At 38.6% G+C, this 15,140-nt stretch overlaps 1 protein-coding gene across 2 annotated transcripts in view; it reads right to left on the bottom strand.

Moving 5' to 3' along the window:
- The window catches only part of ugp2b (UDP-glucose pyrophosphorylase 2b), a 40,337-nt gene that overhangs the window by 13,931 nt on the left and 11,266 nt on the right, over window positions 1-15,140 (bottom strand). For both annotated transcript variants that reach the window (XM_031745579.2, XM_031745577.2), the window contains exon 4: window positions 3,996-4,181. In XM_031745579.2, coding sequence (XP_031601439.1) covers window positions 3,996-4,181 — 186 coding nt within the window. The remainder of the gene's footprint in view (window positions 1-3,995; window positions 4,182-15,140) is intronic.

The following is a 15,140-nucleotide window of genomic DNA, read 5'->3' on the forward strand; positions in this document are numbered from 1 at the left end:
CCTGATGTAAATTTGGCCAATCTGGCCTTTCAGGTCATCTCCCCGAACATCTCTGGACCACTTCCAGGGCAGCTGCTGTTTTGGATGATGGAAGACCACCTCTAAATCTCCTCCACTGTGTATTAACTCTAACTTTAATTCTATTTTTGACAGAGAAACAAAGAAGCAGGGAGCCAAATTTGGTTAAAGTGACCACTGTGGTGGTGAGTGACCAAATGACACTTCTCCCTCTGACTTTTAAAGGCATGGTGAGCGTGCGCTTGCTGGTACAACCCTCTCTTAGATGTTGTAGATGCTTCAGTAACAACATGAAAGTTAAAACAGTTTTACACAAAACTTTATGATCAATCTTTGCACATGTTTGAGGTTCTGATGCATTTGCAAGTGGTCAGAACAGGGATCACACCAAATGTAGGACAACACCTGGAAGTGGTCAAGAGGTGCACAGAGCAACAGGCTTAAAGGAAAAATCACCCAATCCTAAAACAGCGTATCTCTTTGTTTATAAGTCTGGATTTGAGAACTTTGTATGCAAATTACTTTGAATTTAACTGCATATAAAACTTTTTCATCACTGTGTTTTCAAGTCTGTGTTTAAATAGAAATTAAACTGTTGTTGTGACATTTAGAATTTGTAAAATTCAACATTGCAAAAACATTTTAATTTTCAGATCATCATAAGACAAAAGGAAAACTGGCCTTAGTTTTCAAACAATATTTCTGTACCTTGACTGTGCGATTTGAATGAATACAAAGAAGGTAAATTACACCTGAGGAGAATGGGAAGCAGTTTCTTTACTGCGATAAGAGAAAATTAAAGTGAGTAGAGGAGGCGGAGGATGAGGCGCGGGCTGTGAATGAGTGGGGCTAAGATGACGCGAGTTTATTGCCCGTTACAGACACAAAGAATGAGTGGGCTTTTCTGAGCTAAAGTGAGAACGTCATATTTCCATTTATTAACCAGGATGGGTGTTGGCTGGTCATGAACTTGTACACAGCTTGTAACCCATGGAGATGTCTTGTTTCTGAGTTAAATAGATGTGTTTAACTTTCAGACACTTTTAAATGATGTGCCCTTCATACTAATCACACACAGAGTGATTTTCTTTTCAGTATTTTGTCAGTGCGTTCATGGAAACAGTGGGTTCTGTTTCTAACTAATGCATCCATCTACATATTTATAAAAATCTTCAGGAAAATGAATTGAAATTGATTTAACAGCTGGGTACAACAGTATTCTCATTAAACTCATCCCAATCTTTTAATTTAACGTTTTCTTTATATGCAGTGTTTTATGTAAAGTTTAAATTACATCATGGTTTTTATCAACTACGTCTGGAACCAGATTTCTGTGAGCAAATAATAAATCTCCACTTATTTGTTTAGTGTGGCAAATATCAGGGGCCACACTGGTTAATCTGATAATGCTTTTGTGAATTCCTCTATTTACCTTGTGCTTTAAATAGCCATAAATTTATATATTTTTTAAAAACCCATCACTTTTTATCTGACCAACAGGCCAACAAAGATATTAAATAAGTAACAGAAAACATTCACGTCTCTGCAGGGAACTTTTGCTTATGAACAAAAATAAATAAATAACGATATATATTTATTATATTTCCATAATGATAATTTCTCCTGATATTTTTTTGGTTATACATCAAAAAGACTACATACAAGTTTCAGTTGCAAAGACCTCTGTGGTCCTTGTTTGGAGACATGTATTAGACACTGTCTCCAGTGAATCCTCAAAGCAATAGAGATTGGGGACAGGTGCAGGACAACCACAGAGGGCCAATCAACACTCGAAATATGACCCATATGAGCCAAGCGTTGTGGTACTAGCAGTGAGAGTCTGTTGTTACTGTAGCAAAGAAGCTTTTCTTGATGGTCTTCCAATTAGTGGATGACCCACTCTACTTCCAGAGCTGCTGTAGATATGTTGATCATGTGTGTATCTGTTAACAAAGCCCTAATTGTTGTGAAACTGCATTATTATAACCTTTATTTTACCAGGATGTCTTTTAGAAAAGAGACCTGGCCCAGGCAGTTTACAGGTTTACCCTCTTTCACACATCTTTAACTGAACTTGCCTAACTTAACAGATCTGCTATTGAGGGAGGCACTCAGGTGAAAGCTGTAAATCTTCAGCAGCCAGGCGGCGCCTGAGTCGGAGCTTTGTCCGACCTTGTTACGTCCGCTCTCAGTGAGAGGGTACATGCTTCAGCTCTAAATTAAACATGCATGATTCAGCGGGGTGGTTGAGAGGTGCGTTCTCCTGCAGGAGGGCCTGTTCAAGGGGGTCTGTGTGTGTGGTATCCATTTTTCCCCTTTCTCAATAGGTCGATTCAGTCAGCAAGTAATCTGACCAGACTGAGCAGAAAATGGAGAGCAGTGCCTCTGACACAGAGAGCAGTGTGCTGGGAGAAGAGGAGTGTCCCTGGAGGCTGTTATGAAACACTGAAACACTCCAGTAACGTACAGCTCCCAATTAAACTCAGTTACACAACACTATGAAAGACTTTAATATTACTCACAGTAGATTCCCTTACAATAGTCACAACTAACCCAAACCACATTTAGAAAATAACTTTTCTTCCAACATCCCCCTGAAAGGCCGCTTGAACATGTGCGATTACTGTTTATTTAAATTAACATAAATGAACTGAAGGATTAAAAGTGCTGCAGAAATAATGTAGGATCAGATCCAAATAATCACACCAACTCCTCTCCTCCCCCACACAGATATCTCTGTTTCCCGGTCAGTCGCCAGCACTGTAACTCCCCTCAGATTTCACACTGAACCCCTTTCAGAAGCCCCTCAGCTCTGGTTCACAGAAGCACATGTCTGCATGAAGTCAGGCTTGTCTCTGGAGGATGATACACATGCCGTGTAAGACTGGAAAAAGGCAGAGGTAAACCCACCCCCACCCCCACCCCCACGAATCATCTGATTTTTTTTGCCGTGCTCTATAGTAAAGTAAGAAACATCAAGACAACACAAACCTTCACTACACAGAGCAAATGTTTGTATTACATCAGGCTACACATCACTTCCTGTTCCGTCTACTCTGATGTCTGAGCCACATCATGAGTGCTGGTGTGGCTGCAGACCAGAAGGCAACACCCAGCTGTTCCCAAATCTGAGCCACACTAACAATTTCATACGAAAGAAGGAGCTCTCAGTAATTATCCACACTGATGGACTCAATCTGCAACTTTAGTAAGAAAGTTTTAAAATAACCAGTGGTGTCAAAAGTGTTCCTTCTGCCTCAACTGAACCACCATTTATTATCAAATTAAGTTCTATGAATAGGTTCTTGTGCCTGAAAGTAAGTCACAACTGAGGTTTGACTTCAGGCTTTCAAGGAATACACATTGTTCTCTATGCAACACTATTGTTACCGGTGTCAGGGCTGCCATACTGCAAAGTAGTGCATTACTACAATGAAGGGTGTTCCTGTGAAATTTTCACTTCACAAAATAATAATTAAAATTTAACAAAAATCTTCAATGAATTTATCTCATGTACTCAAGTCACTTTAACATTTTACCAGCTGTTAGTGGGAATTATTATCATCTTCTTCATCTTCTTCAGATTTTGATATTTCAGTAATCTCAGTGTTTTAAGTGCTTCTGCACAACAAATAAAGAAATCAAATATTGCACATCCACAAACCAAATGTTCTTTTAGATGTTCTTTTTTCCTCTGAATTTTGAAAAGTGGCAACCTAAAAACATTCGTTTTTATTGTAAGACAACCTCAGTCTTCTATCACTTTGCTGTTAAAAGGTTTCACATTGGCAATTAGCTTACATACAATCTGTTTGTAAGAGACTGTGGCACGACCACAAATTACTGTAACCGTGTTGTGTGACTGGTTTAACTAACCCATGAATGCAGCTTCGTTGCTTGAGGGATATATAAACACATCTCACAAAATTTCTTCCAATCAAGGCTTTTAGAGTGGAGCTTTTCAAGCGCTTTTGTACCTCTATCTGCTGCACAGTGAGGTCCAGGAAGGTGTTCTCGTTACGGACACTGATCAGGCTCTTGGGGCCCTTACATCCCATGCTGGTACCCAGGCCTCCATTCAGCTTCACCACCACCAGTTTGTTCAAGCTGTTGGCCACATTGTCTGGCAGGCCTCGAGCGGCAATCTTATCGTACGGCTGAATCTGGAGGAGAGAAAGGAGATGGCTGCGGGTCAGGAAAAAAAAGCAAACAAACAAAAATAAAGCAAATAAATCCAAATTTAAAAACCAACACAACTTTACTGCTCTTTTAATTCTGATTCTGAAAGTGCTTACGACTGCACAGCCTCTGGATCCCACATCTCACAGATCACCTGTGACTGACCTGCTTTTCTCGTTCTTTTAGATTGTTCGGCTTTCGTGCAAGCAAACTGATAGTCTTAAATTCTTTACAGAAGCAAAACAGAGACATTAACAGCTTTGGGCGTGGGCTGACTAATTACCAGCTGAGCAATGAAACGGGCTGACGTGATATGGAATGTGAAAATGTCAGAAATTGTTAACTTGATCTGCAGCAAACTGCTTTTGGGAAATGTGCATACAATACAAACAGACATTCTGCAACTGCTTCTTGAGCGAATGGTGCAGAAAATAGTCATTAACAAGGCTTGATACACAACACAGCAAGTTTATATATACAGTACAGAGCAGTTCTGTTGATTTATTGGAGTATGGTGTGTAAATGTACATTAGAGGATCAGCAATGCATCGCTCACATCAGCGTATCTACCTAACTGCTTTCACTGTCTCCCACAGATGATGATGACATAAATATATTGTGTCAGCTAGGAACATGTAGACCTGCAGTTTACCCCTTTTCCCACCATTATTTCTTCTTAACTTTAATCAAGCTTGACTGAATTTCACTTTTTCACCAAGAAGCTAAATTTTAACCAGATGTCGTGATATTTTTTGTTGTTGCAATGTGACCGATCCCGTCAGTGTTTAGTGCAGTTTTATCATACGATAAATGCGTCAGCACTGATAAGGCCGGATGTCATCCTGCCTCCTCTTTCTGCTAAAATAACAGAGTAGCTGATCAGTAATAGTGGACAAACCAGCAGACTTCCTGCTGGAAACAGTCTCTCTGGTGTTTATCCCCTTTGCTTGCCACACACAGAGGATGAGGTTACAAAACACAACAGACAAAAATGATGCAGCTGCTACCCGCTCTCCGTCCTTCACAGAGACGGGCATCGTAAAGGACAAATGAATGGCTAGAGGCGGTAAAATGTGTTTACTGACTTGCATTAAAGGAAGGGAGATGATTATTGTGCATAACAGTGCAGACAGATGAAATCCCTGCAAGTACTGGGCATCAAAAAAGTCCAGGAGGGAAGGAAGAGAGGCTGTTGACGTGAGGTTATTTACAACGAGTGAAATGTTTTCAGCCGATTTCCCCATCCTATCCCTGTACCCCCGGAGGGAAATGTCTCCCACACGCTGATGTTCATTTCCCTTTCTGCAGAAAAAAGATGAGGGGTTACTTTTACTTTTGACTCCTGCGTGTGTGTTGATTCCAGCTACAGCCAGTCAAGTTAAAACCCTATTTGGTGACCAGGGAACATCTCACTGACCACTGACTGAGAAATGTGCTGAATTTGCTTTTCACCATTTCCTCTAACTGAAAAGCTGTGTCATAGGCAGCAGTGAACACCTAAAAGAAATCTGCACAGTATTATATCAACTGCAACGAGCCCACTGTTCGATTACAATTATGAGGGCGTCAGCAGGATTTGTCATGTTAGACAGTTAAATTATGGTTTTCACAACATGTTAGCATGAGTAGAAGGAGAAAGACATTTTCACACTACACTGAGATTACTAAGCACAGTGGTAGCGCAACACTACTGTCACTAGGAGACAATTGGAAAATATTTTTTACAGTTGTTGTTGACTTGGCTGCAGTAGTTGGAAAATCACAGGGCTTTCTGGATGTGTCAATGGATAATGCAAAAGATATGATCAAAAAAGTTCTGGGAATTGGCACAATAAAAAAACAAAAAAAAAACATATCAGATCTAAATTTGGCAAAAAAAAAAAAAAAAAAAAATGTGGTTTGTAGGTAAATATTCTCGTGTACGTCTGGACAGCTTCCAGCATGGCTACCCTTTTCAGACTAGTGGAAATTTCATTCTGTCCCTGTTTTTTGGTGCCTTTGCAAAGTGGAAGGACTTGCAGAGAGGATGGCACAACTGCGTGCACGAAAATTTGGATCATTTCGGTTGAATGTTGCCTCATAATATTATATAAGAACTCCATGTTTACAATTTGCCCCCTTGGGAGATGAACTCTCTGTGCAAAACCTTGTAAATGTGAAAGAAAAGGATAAACATGCCCTTGGTCACATTCAGGACCTGATGTGCTGCCTCCAGGCTTGGGAGATATGGACTCTTCAAAAGAAAACCGCCAGGTCTTATAACCAACAGAGTTCCTGAACACACAAAAGTCAGGTCAGTTCTAAAGAGAAGTTCATATTTGCTTTCTGAGCTAGTGTAAGAAGTCCAAAGATGCATGAGAACGTAACCTCACAGCGAAGATCTGATTTTTATGAGGCGACTCAGAGCATTTTGCTCACACTTTCCATGTCTCTTGGTTAGTGGGCTCACTTATTCCTTTAATACTGAGCTTACACACACACACACTGAACCGTACAGAAAAACACACACAAGCCATTAACTGTAAAATAAATGTGAAGTTTACAAATGGTAGAATTGCTGATCTTCTGAGATCAATTTACTTTTAACAAACAATGGTGTACCACAAGGCTCAGTCCTTGGCCCACTATTATTTACAGTCTACATTAATTAACTATCACTTTAAAACATATATAAATAATATTTTATGTAGAAGATAGAGGCTTTTAAGCGCACGTTCACTCTGAAACTACATCCAGATTAGAGTGCACCTTTAGCTATTGCTCTAAAAACTAAACTTTAGATAGTTGTAGCAAAAATTTGTCCAATTTCTTTTCATACTGTAAATGCATTAGGTAGCAGTGAAGTTTAAGCTGTGTAATGTGAAAAGACAGAAATGTTACTTTTAAACCTCACGTGATACAATGGAATTAACTGTGCAAATAAATCCTTGTGTCAGTGCTTATGAAGACATCCTGTAACCAACTGCAGCTTAAACTGAAGTTAAAATAACAGGAAATAATTTACACATCACTGCATTTCACTACCAGAGAACTAAAGTTTAACAGGTAACAGGACTGTTTAACTGTTGATACTATACAAACAAATACAAACATGCCTTTGCGCTGTGTTAAGATTTTGACTGATTAAAATGGGCCTATCGCCAAAATTTCCAAATACCTATTTTTATTATTAGGATTCTATTACAGCTGCTTTCCATGTCTTGCAGCTCAGTTTTATAAGGGTTAAATATCTTCTACTGGACCTTGGTGTGGCCGCTGATCTGTATGAAACAAGCTGTCATAACTCATCGCAAACACAAGATTTGAACAGTAGTAGTTTGTAGTTTGTGCTAGAAATGGTCCAATGAGGGTTATCTGCTCTTATATAAAGAGCCAAAAAGTTGAGCTTGATCTTTTGGAACACTAGTTAGGTACTACTAAGAACTACTTACAAATATGCTCACCTCATTATGTTGAACTTTTATATATATATATGACAGAATGTAAAGAAAAGCACAGCATGTCCCTTTTAAAAAAGGATCCCTATAAACTGTAAATTAATGATATATGATGTGTGATACTAAAACTAACCTGTGCATTGACATATTACTAATAATTTGATGTAGTGAAATATCGGCATTTACGGGGGGAAACGAAGAGGGGTCAATCACTCATCTTCCTTTTAGAAAAAGTTAAAAGAAAACAATACAAACATCCCCAGACATGAAATTACTTTCAGCTGTTACTGAGTCAGAGTTGTGCATTTTTCCATCAAGTAGTTTAAACATTTGTATTTTTCCATTCTCCCATCATTCAAAGTTTCTTTTTTTTTAATACAAATTAAAACTCACCACTGCCATTTATGCATAAAGATATTCAAGATGTTCCAAGCCACAAACATTTCCTACAGAAAACAAACCTCAGGATCACAACAATGCACGAAATCATCCGCAACCTCATCTCATCTCTTACAAACCGCACGCACACAAAACAATATGACCTTTTACAGCTCCAGTGCTGTGTGCCATCAAATCTCCCCACAGCACTGAGTCTGACATTTTTATCCAGCATTTTTATTAACGTCAGCAAATAATCTTGAAGATGAGATTTAAACGCTCAGCCCAAGGGGGGGTAAGCGGTGCAAAGTTCACAAATTTGTCCTTGTAGAAATGCTGAAAATGTTTCATACATGTGAGTGTACACACTGGGAAGAGACTCAAGGGGTAACAATTAAGGTGACAAACAGTCTATTCAGTTTATTTTTGAAAAAGAAAAGAAAAGAAAAGAAAAGAAAAGGGAAAAGAAAAGAAAAGAAACTTCCACAATAGTGTTGTTTTATTTTTGGATGGCTTGTCTCTCTGATGCTGTCATGTTTTTGCAAGTCCAGCATGTCTGAAGCGCTAATAATCACACCTTCAGTTTGGAGTGAACAGAGGTTAGCCAACCAGCACTGAAGAAGAAAATTTAATACACTAAACTGCCACATTAATAAAGCTGAATAATAATGATACACACTAAGATACATTTATATATAATAGATGACTTTCTTGCAATATATTGAGTATCGCAGTAATTCAAGTGCTTCCTTTGGCTGTAGATTTTAAGAAACTTTAGCTAATGATGTGTCCTCTTATTTCAGTTTCTCTCTGTCTCACATGCATATATCATCTCCACGGTCTCATTACAGTCTGTCACTGTCATGACTTTTATTTCATTTTAGGTTCTCCGTTTCCAATTCTTGCCTCATCACTTTTCTCTCCCAAACTCTATCATCTCTCTGTCTCCGTCTTTCTTTATGGAATCCTTATCTTTCTGTGAAGCCACATCCTTTTGCTCCTTATTCCTATTTTCCTGCCCTACTCTCCATCTTTAATCTTCTCTTTCTCTGTCTGCAGCTTCTGAGATCGTTAAGGACAAAAAAAAGAAGAAAGCGGAAAAGGCAGCTAAGAACTGGAAAGTAAAAGCATTACAGAGAAAGAGAGAGATCCTGCTATGTCTGTTTGAGGCAGACATAGCAAGTAACTTCCTCATTTACTTATCATATATAAAACATGCCACACAGAGACAACCCAAACTGGCTTATCCGGTAGTGTTGTGCTATATGACCAAAATTTCATATCCCGATATTAAGACATCTATCGTCCGATAACGATATAAATCACGAAAATGTAACATTTTCTGTAAATTCTGTGAATGTCGGGCAGCTCGACTTGCGTGAAGTGTTTCCAGCTGGGCGTCGCGTACCTGGAGTCCAGTGTTTTAACTGATGCATGAAACGATACATTTTTAGACATAGGTTGTAACGGCCGCCGTTTTCTTTGTGAGTATTTATTACACAGCGTGCTGCGGGGAAAAGCCTGTTCTAACGTTTGAGTCTAAGGTTTATTTTTTAGCACCTGACGGCTCTTTTTTGCTTCTCATCCGTAAATACTCTGCATCTTTCACGTGATTCAGTTTATTTTGAAAAGTCTCAACAGGATCTTGAGCTTTATTGTGAAAGGTTTATGTGGAAAATAAACAAGCGGACACGAGGTGGTTTTACCGTCATTGTTGCTAACCACAACGCATAAAAACAAGCGCTTGTCCATCTGTAGTGTGGTTATATTAAATATAAGAGAAAGAGAGAACTTTAGGAAATTAATATAGCCACTACAGTGACCATCAAAATAATGAAAAAATATTGCCGTAAACAGTTTATTTTGTGACACCACGAAACAAACGATAGCGTAAAATGAAACGATAGATGTTTTTCTATCGTCATCTGATATATATCGTTATATCGAACAGCCCTATTTTCTGGTAGTATTTCCTAAGAAGTACCTAAACATTTTTACTTTGTTTAGCTTGCAGAGTGGTGTAACTGCTGACAGTGAGAAACAGAGTCTATGGTAAGAAAGATCAGGTTTTGTTCTTTGAGCTACTGTACCGAAAAACACTTCTGTTTATTCCGTTTATTTTGTCACACACTCAAGAGAAAAAGTTAAATGCCACCTGATGAACATGAAAGCACACATGAAACTACTGGAATTTTAAAAATGTTATAGAAAAATCACTGTTTAAACACAGCTCATGAGTAGTAACCAATGTTTAATAACTCCTTTGCAGGGTTTGTTAATCCATTTATATATGGTTCATAAGCTAATAATAAATGGATAATGGTGCAAGTCCTCCTGCACAAGATAAGTGCTCCAACTGTCTGACCAGTCAAAGATGCTTTTGGGGTTTTTTTGACAACCAAAAAGTTGTTATTACAGGGTCGTGGTGATAATCAGAGTGATCTGCAAAGCTTGCTAAGAAAGGCAATATTAGGACCTCTATCCCATTAAAAATGCCACACATCTTCTCCTACTAAGGGACACAGCGGAGGCTGGAGCATATTCCTGGTGTCATTGGGCAGGCTGCTGGTCGGATGCTGGGCTAACACAAAGAGGCAGACAGCTATTCACGCGTAGCTTTACATCTACAGCCAATTCATCGGACATCTTTGTCTTTGGACTGCAGAAGCAAGCTGGAGAGAACGTGCAAACTCCACAGATAGTTTCATACTTGAGAAATTAGCATCAACACGGCGCTAATCACTGCACCACCACGCTGCCCACTCATTAAAAATACATTAAAATAATATCAGATTCAAATGTGACTGAATCTGCTTGACTATACTTTTACTTTGGCATGCAACAGTTGTTCATGCAGGAAGTGAGCAACTTCTGAGATGCAGTTGAATTATTTCCTAACTCTTATGGCACACATATGTGTGGGTGTGCAACTATGCACTCTTTAAAATGAGTGCAGTGCTCCATAATCTCAAAATGAGAGGAAACAACAGGAAGAGATTACTGTGGGTTGTTAATCCAACTATAAAGACAAAAAACAATATGCCAATAATCCAATAATAACCAATAATACTAATCCTCCAAAACCCACCCTCAAATTAACAATCCAACAGAGGAATGATAGGATGGTGGACTTTTGAGAAGATTTCCTAACCTTCCTTCCTAGTTTAATAACAGTTTATGACTGATCTGTAAAACAGCAGTTAATAATTCACAAAACACTAATAAAAATATCATAAGTTACGACTTACAGCCCACTCAAAAGGAGTGGTAGCTATAAATACATATTTTTGGAGGGTTTTTTGTCAAACGCTGAATGGTTTTATTCACACTGAAAATTAATCATTATTTAAAATGAACTTGGCTTGTGTCCACAAGTACAGATTTCAAAGAAATTACAAGGAGAAAGCAGGTGACATGTGTGGACCTATGACGCACAAGAAAGTCTATAAAGGAAACACTTGGGAAACTTCAGTGACTAATACTTTTGTTATACCTGTCTGACTCGCTCTGGAATTCATCACACTAATGTGGTGGAACGGGACAAGTGACTTTGCACGATTATGTGTGTCAGTCAAACACAAGAAATGAAAAAAAAAAAAAAAACTGAAGAAAGGAACATTGACAAACTTTACCACAAACTTCACTAATAAAGCCCACATGAGAAACTGACACATAGCTTTCATAGCTGATATGAAGTGACGGACTGCAATGTGAGGAATGCACACATGTACGTTTCATGAGTCCTTTTAGGTATTTAAGCTGCGATCCAGCTAATTTAAGCAAGCTGGTGTAGATGTGGTATAAATGAAAACAATCTGCACCAAATACTTTAGCTGTCCAAATTCAACATTTTCTGGTTCTGGTTTCTTTGCATTGGCTTCCCATTGAATTTAGGGTTCGTTTTAAAGTCCTTTTATTGGTTTTTAAATCTTTAAATGGTCTGGCCCCTGTTTACTTATCTGATTTGCTGAAACCACATGTTCCTCCTCGCTTGCTCTGTTCAGCTGAGCAGCTGTTGCTGTCGGTTCCTAAGTCGCGGCTGAAATGCAGAGGAGACCGAGCTTTTTCAATTGTGGCTCCGATGCTCTGGAATAACCTTCCCCTTCAAATTAGACTAGCGTCATCAGTGCAGGTCTTTAAGTCCAGATTGAAAACCTATTTTTATTCCCTGGCTTTTAACTCTGTAGGAAACTGACACCTTCTTATTTATTTTATTGTATGTAATGATTTTATCGTATTTTTAAATTGGTAGTTGTTTTAACCTGTGTTGTTCAGCACTTTGGACTGCCTTGTGTGTTCGTAAAGCACTATACAAATAAATGATGATGATGATGATGATGATGATGATGATGATGATGATGATGAACATTCAATTTATTCCATATTTTATGACATTTGTCTTTACTGAACAATGAAGAGGCGAGTACGAAGAGTACAAAGATGTGGTGGGAGAGCAGGGTGTGACACAGAGCGCGGATGTTGTGGTTTTCTGGGTGTAATTATTAGCTATGGTTACATTCAAGACATGAATTTTCTCCATTTTTACAGTTTAAACTGGATGGCTGCAGCAACAGTTAAAAACAGAGACCTTCAATTTCTATACAAACTAGTGTTTATTATTAGTTTTGTAAATGGCTTAAGGTAAAAAAATTAAAAATTAAAAAAATCAAGACACATAATAGGACAAGGACATACTTGCATGCAATTCTTCAGATGTTCATTGCTGCATCATAACCACCATTACTGAGAATATTTATTGCTCTTCGCACTCTTGCCTGCATCTACCAATCTTCTCAGTTCAACATGGAAAATAAGTTTAAATGGTAAAAATATCCAAATTAGTTACTAATGCCAGAAGTCAGCCTACGACTAATACTAATACTAAAGTATTATAAACATGCCTTCATCTCACAGTAACACTAACACAACTATGTGTTTTTATACCTTAGTGACAACTTAATAGTTAAAGGTACTTTTGACTGTTCCCTTTATTTTCCAAGGGATTGTCACAGTGGATCTGCATATTTGAGTTGGCAAATTTTATACCGGATGCCCTTCCCGTCTATGTATCCGGGCTTGGTATCAGCGTTGTCCCAAAAAGTGATTCCCAGTGTTTGCATTTACTTTTAACTTCCAGTATCCTTGTTTAATTTGGTAAATACACAGTAGACAACAGGACTTACAAAAAGGTTTTATATATAGAATAAAGAAACGACCTGTTGTGCAAATATGCTTAAGGCTGCATTATAAAGCAATCCAACTTTTTTTGCCTTTTTAAAACACATTTAGAGAGCTGCTAGGTTAGGTTTTGCAATTTTTTCCTGGCCTCTTGGCCAGAACTCGGAAATGACCTATAATCTTTTCAAATACCAGTAATCCTTTTTTGGCACAATACCAGCACCAGAACACTAGATTATGACACCCTGCTAGACTTTGATTATGAAAGAATTGCTAATACTTCAATAGCCGATGCTAACGTGTATTATTTACAGTAACAGTTTGATACATGATTGATTTGTGTTGTTGACCTGATTTTACTGACTCAATTCCTCTTAAATGTGTCAAACTGAGGTGAAGACGTTGCTGCTGACTTTTGCAAATGAGCATCTAATCCAATTAATTATTAATAAAATTTCCTTTTTTCTTCCCCTGTGTTTCACACAGTCTGATGTTTTGCTTTAACATGTTTTTGCAATCTCATCTTACGGCTTAACAATTCACTACTGCAGTGTTTTCATTTCTGTTATTAGTCAGACTTTCCACTCCATCAAAAGAGAGAGAGAGAGAGAGAGAGAGAGAGAGAGAGAGAGATTAACTTCCACAGAGTTTCAAAGAGAACGCAGACTGAAAGCCAGCTCTCAGACTGATCTGATTCTGCAGATCCATTTGCTCACTGGCTACACTCAGGTGCTGCTCCTAACTGCTCAACAACAGCTCTCACAAAACACAGCGTTTAAATTTCAAAGATCCCCCTCTTGAGATTAAACTGAACTTCAATCTTGCACTTTTAAGTTAACACAAAAACATGTAAACGCAGCACTGGGGAAACTGGAGGGGAGCACTGAAGGCATCCCTTGTGACTGGAACTATTGAGGCTCTACAAAGTGTGCTTTTTTTCAGCGAAAGAGAAACAAACTCTGACGATTTCACACTTTGACTATGTAAAGTGACTGATGCACACTAGCGCCATGAAGACTGACTCCTGTGGCTGGTGTGGTTGGTTTGTTTGGTTTCCTGCTAAGACGACAGTGTAGAGTTAGAGGTGTAAATGTTAACAAAAATTAACAGGCATTTTTAAGTCCCCTGTTAAGACGATGTGTGCTCACTTAGGCTACGTTCACACTGCAGGTCTTAATGCTCAATTCCGATTTTTTGATCAAATCCGATTTTTTTGTCTGCTTGTTCACACTACAAATAAAATGCGACAGGAAACGCGCTCTAGTGTGAACGCTCAAAGCGGCCCGCATGCGCAAAAGAAGATGTCACACACACAACGCTCTCTGTTTAGACCCAGAGCAAACAATATTGTTTGACTGATGGCCCTTAATATAAAGACTTCGGACTTTACGTTTCCCAATTTTTGCTTTAAGTTATTTTGTTATTTACATAATAATGTAAATAACCTAATAATTATCCTTATGGCTGTTTTAGAGAGGAGCGGTGCTTCAAAGGATAGTTGCAGATTTCTGTCAGAATCTGCAGATTATACAGTACAAATAAAATGTTCACATTGTCTTCCCAACAGTTTCACTGACATCTACACTGGATGGCCAGGAAGCGTTCGCGATGTCTTCTCGGGCGCTTCTCTGGCGCTGATAATTGGCGTCTGTCCTGTGTCAGTGACGTAAAAGACGGATTTAATGCGGCATGACCGTTCAAACAGCAGTCGCTTTCTAAAACATCGGATATGTATCGGATTCAGGACCACATACGAAAGTGACCCAGATCGGATTTGAAAATATCGGATTTGTGCCGTTCACACTGTCATACCATGATCGGATATGGGTCGCATAGGGTCAAAAAAATCGGATTTGATGTGCTTTCACCTGCAGTGTGAACGTAGCCTAAAGGGCACTACGTATAGTTAGATTGAAATTACCCATGTTATTGAGCACAGCTGGTCATCTT

This window comes from Oreochromis aureus, linkage group 13 (genome assembly GCF_013358895.1).
Source record: "Oreochromis aureus strain Israel breed Guangdong linkage group 13, ZZ_aureus, whole genome shotgun sequence".
Lineage (NCBI taxonomy): Eukaryota > Metazoa > Chordata > Actinopteri > Cichliformes > Cichlidae > Oreochromis > Oreochromis aureus.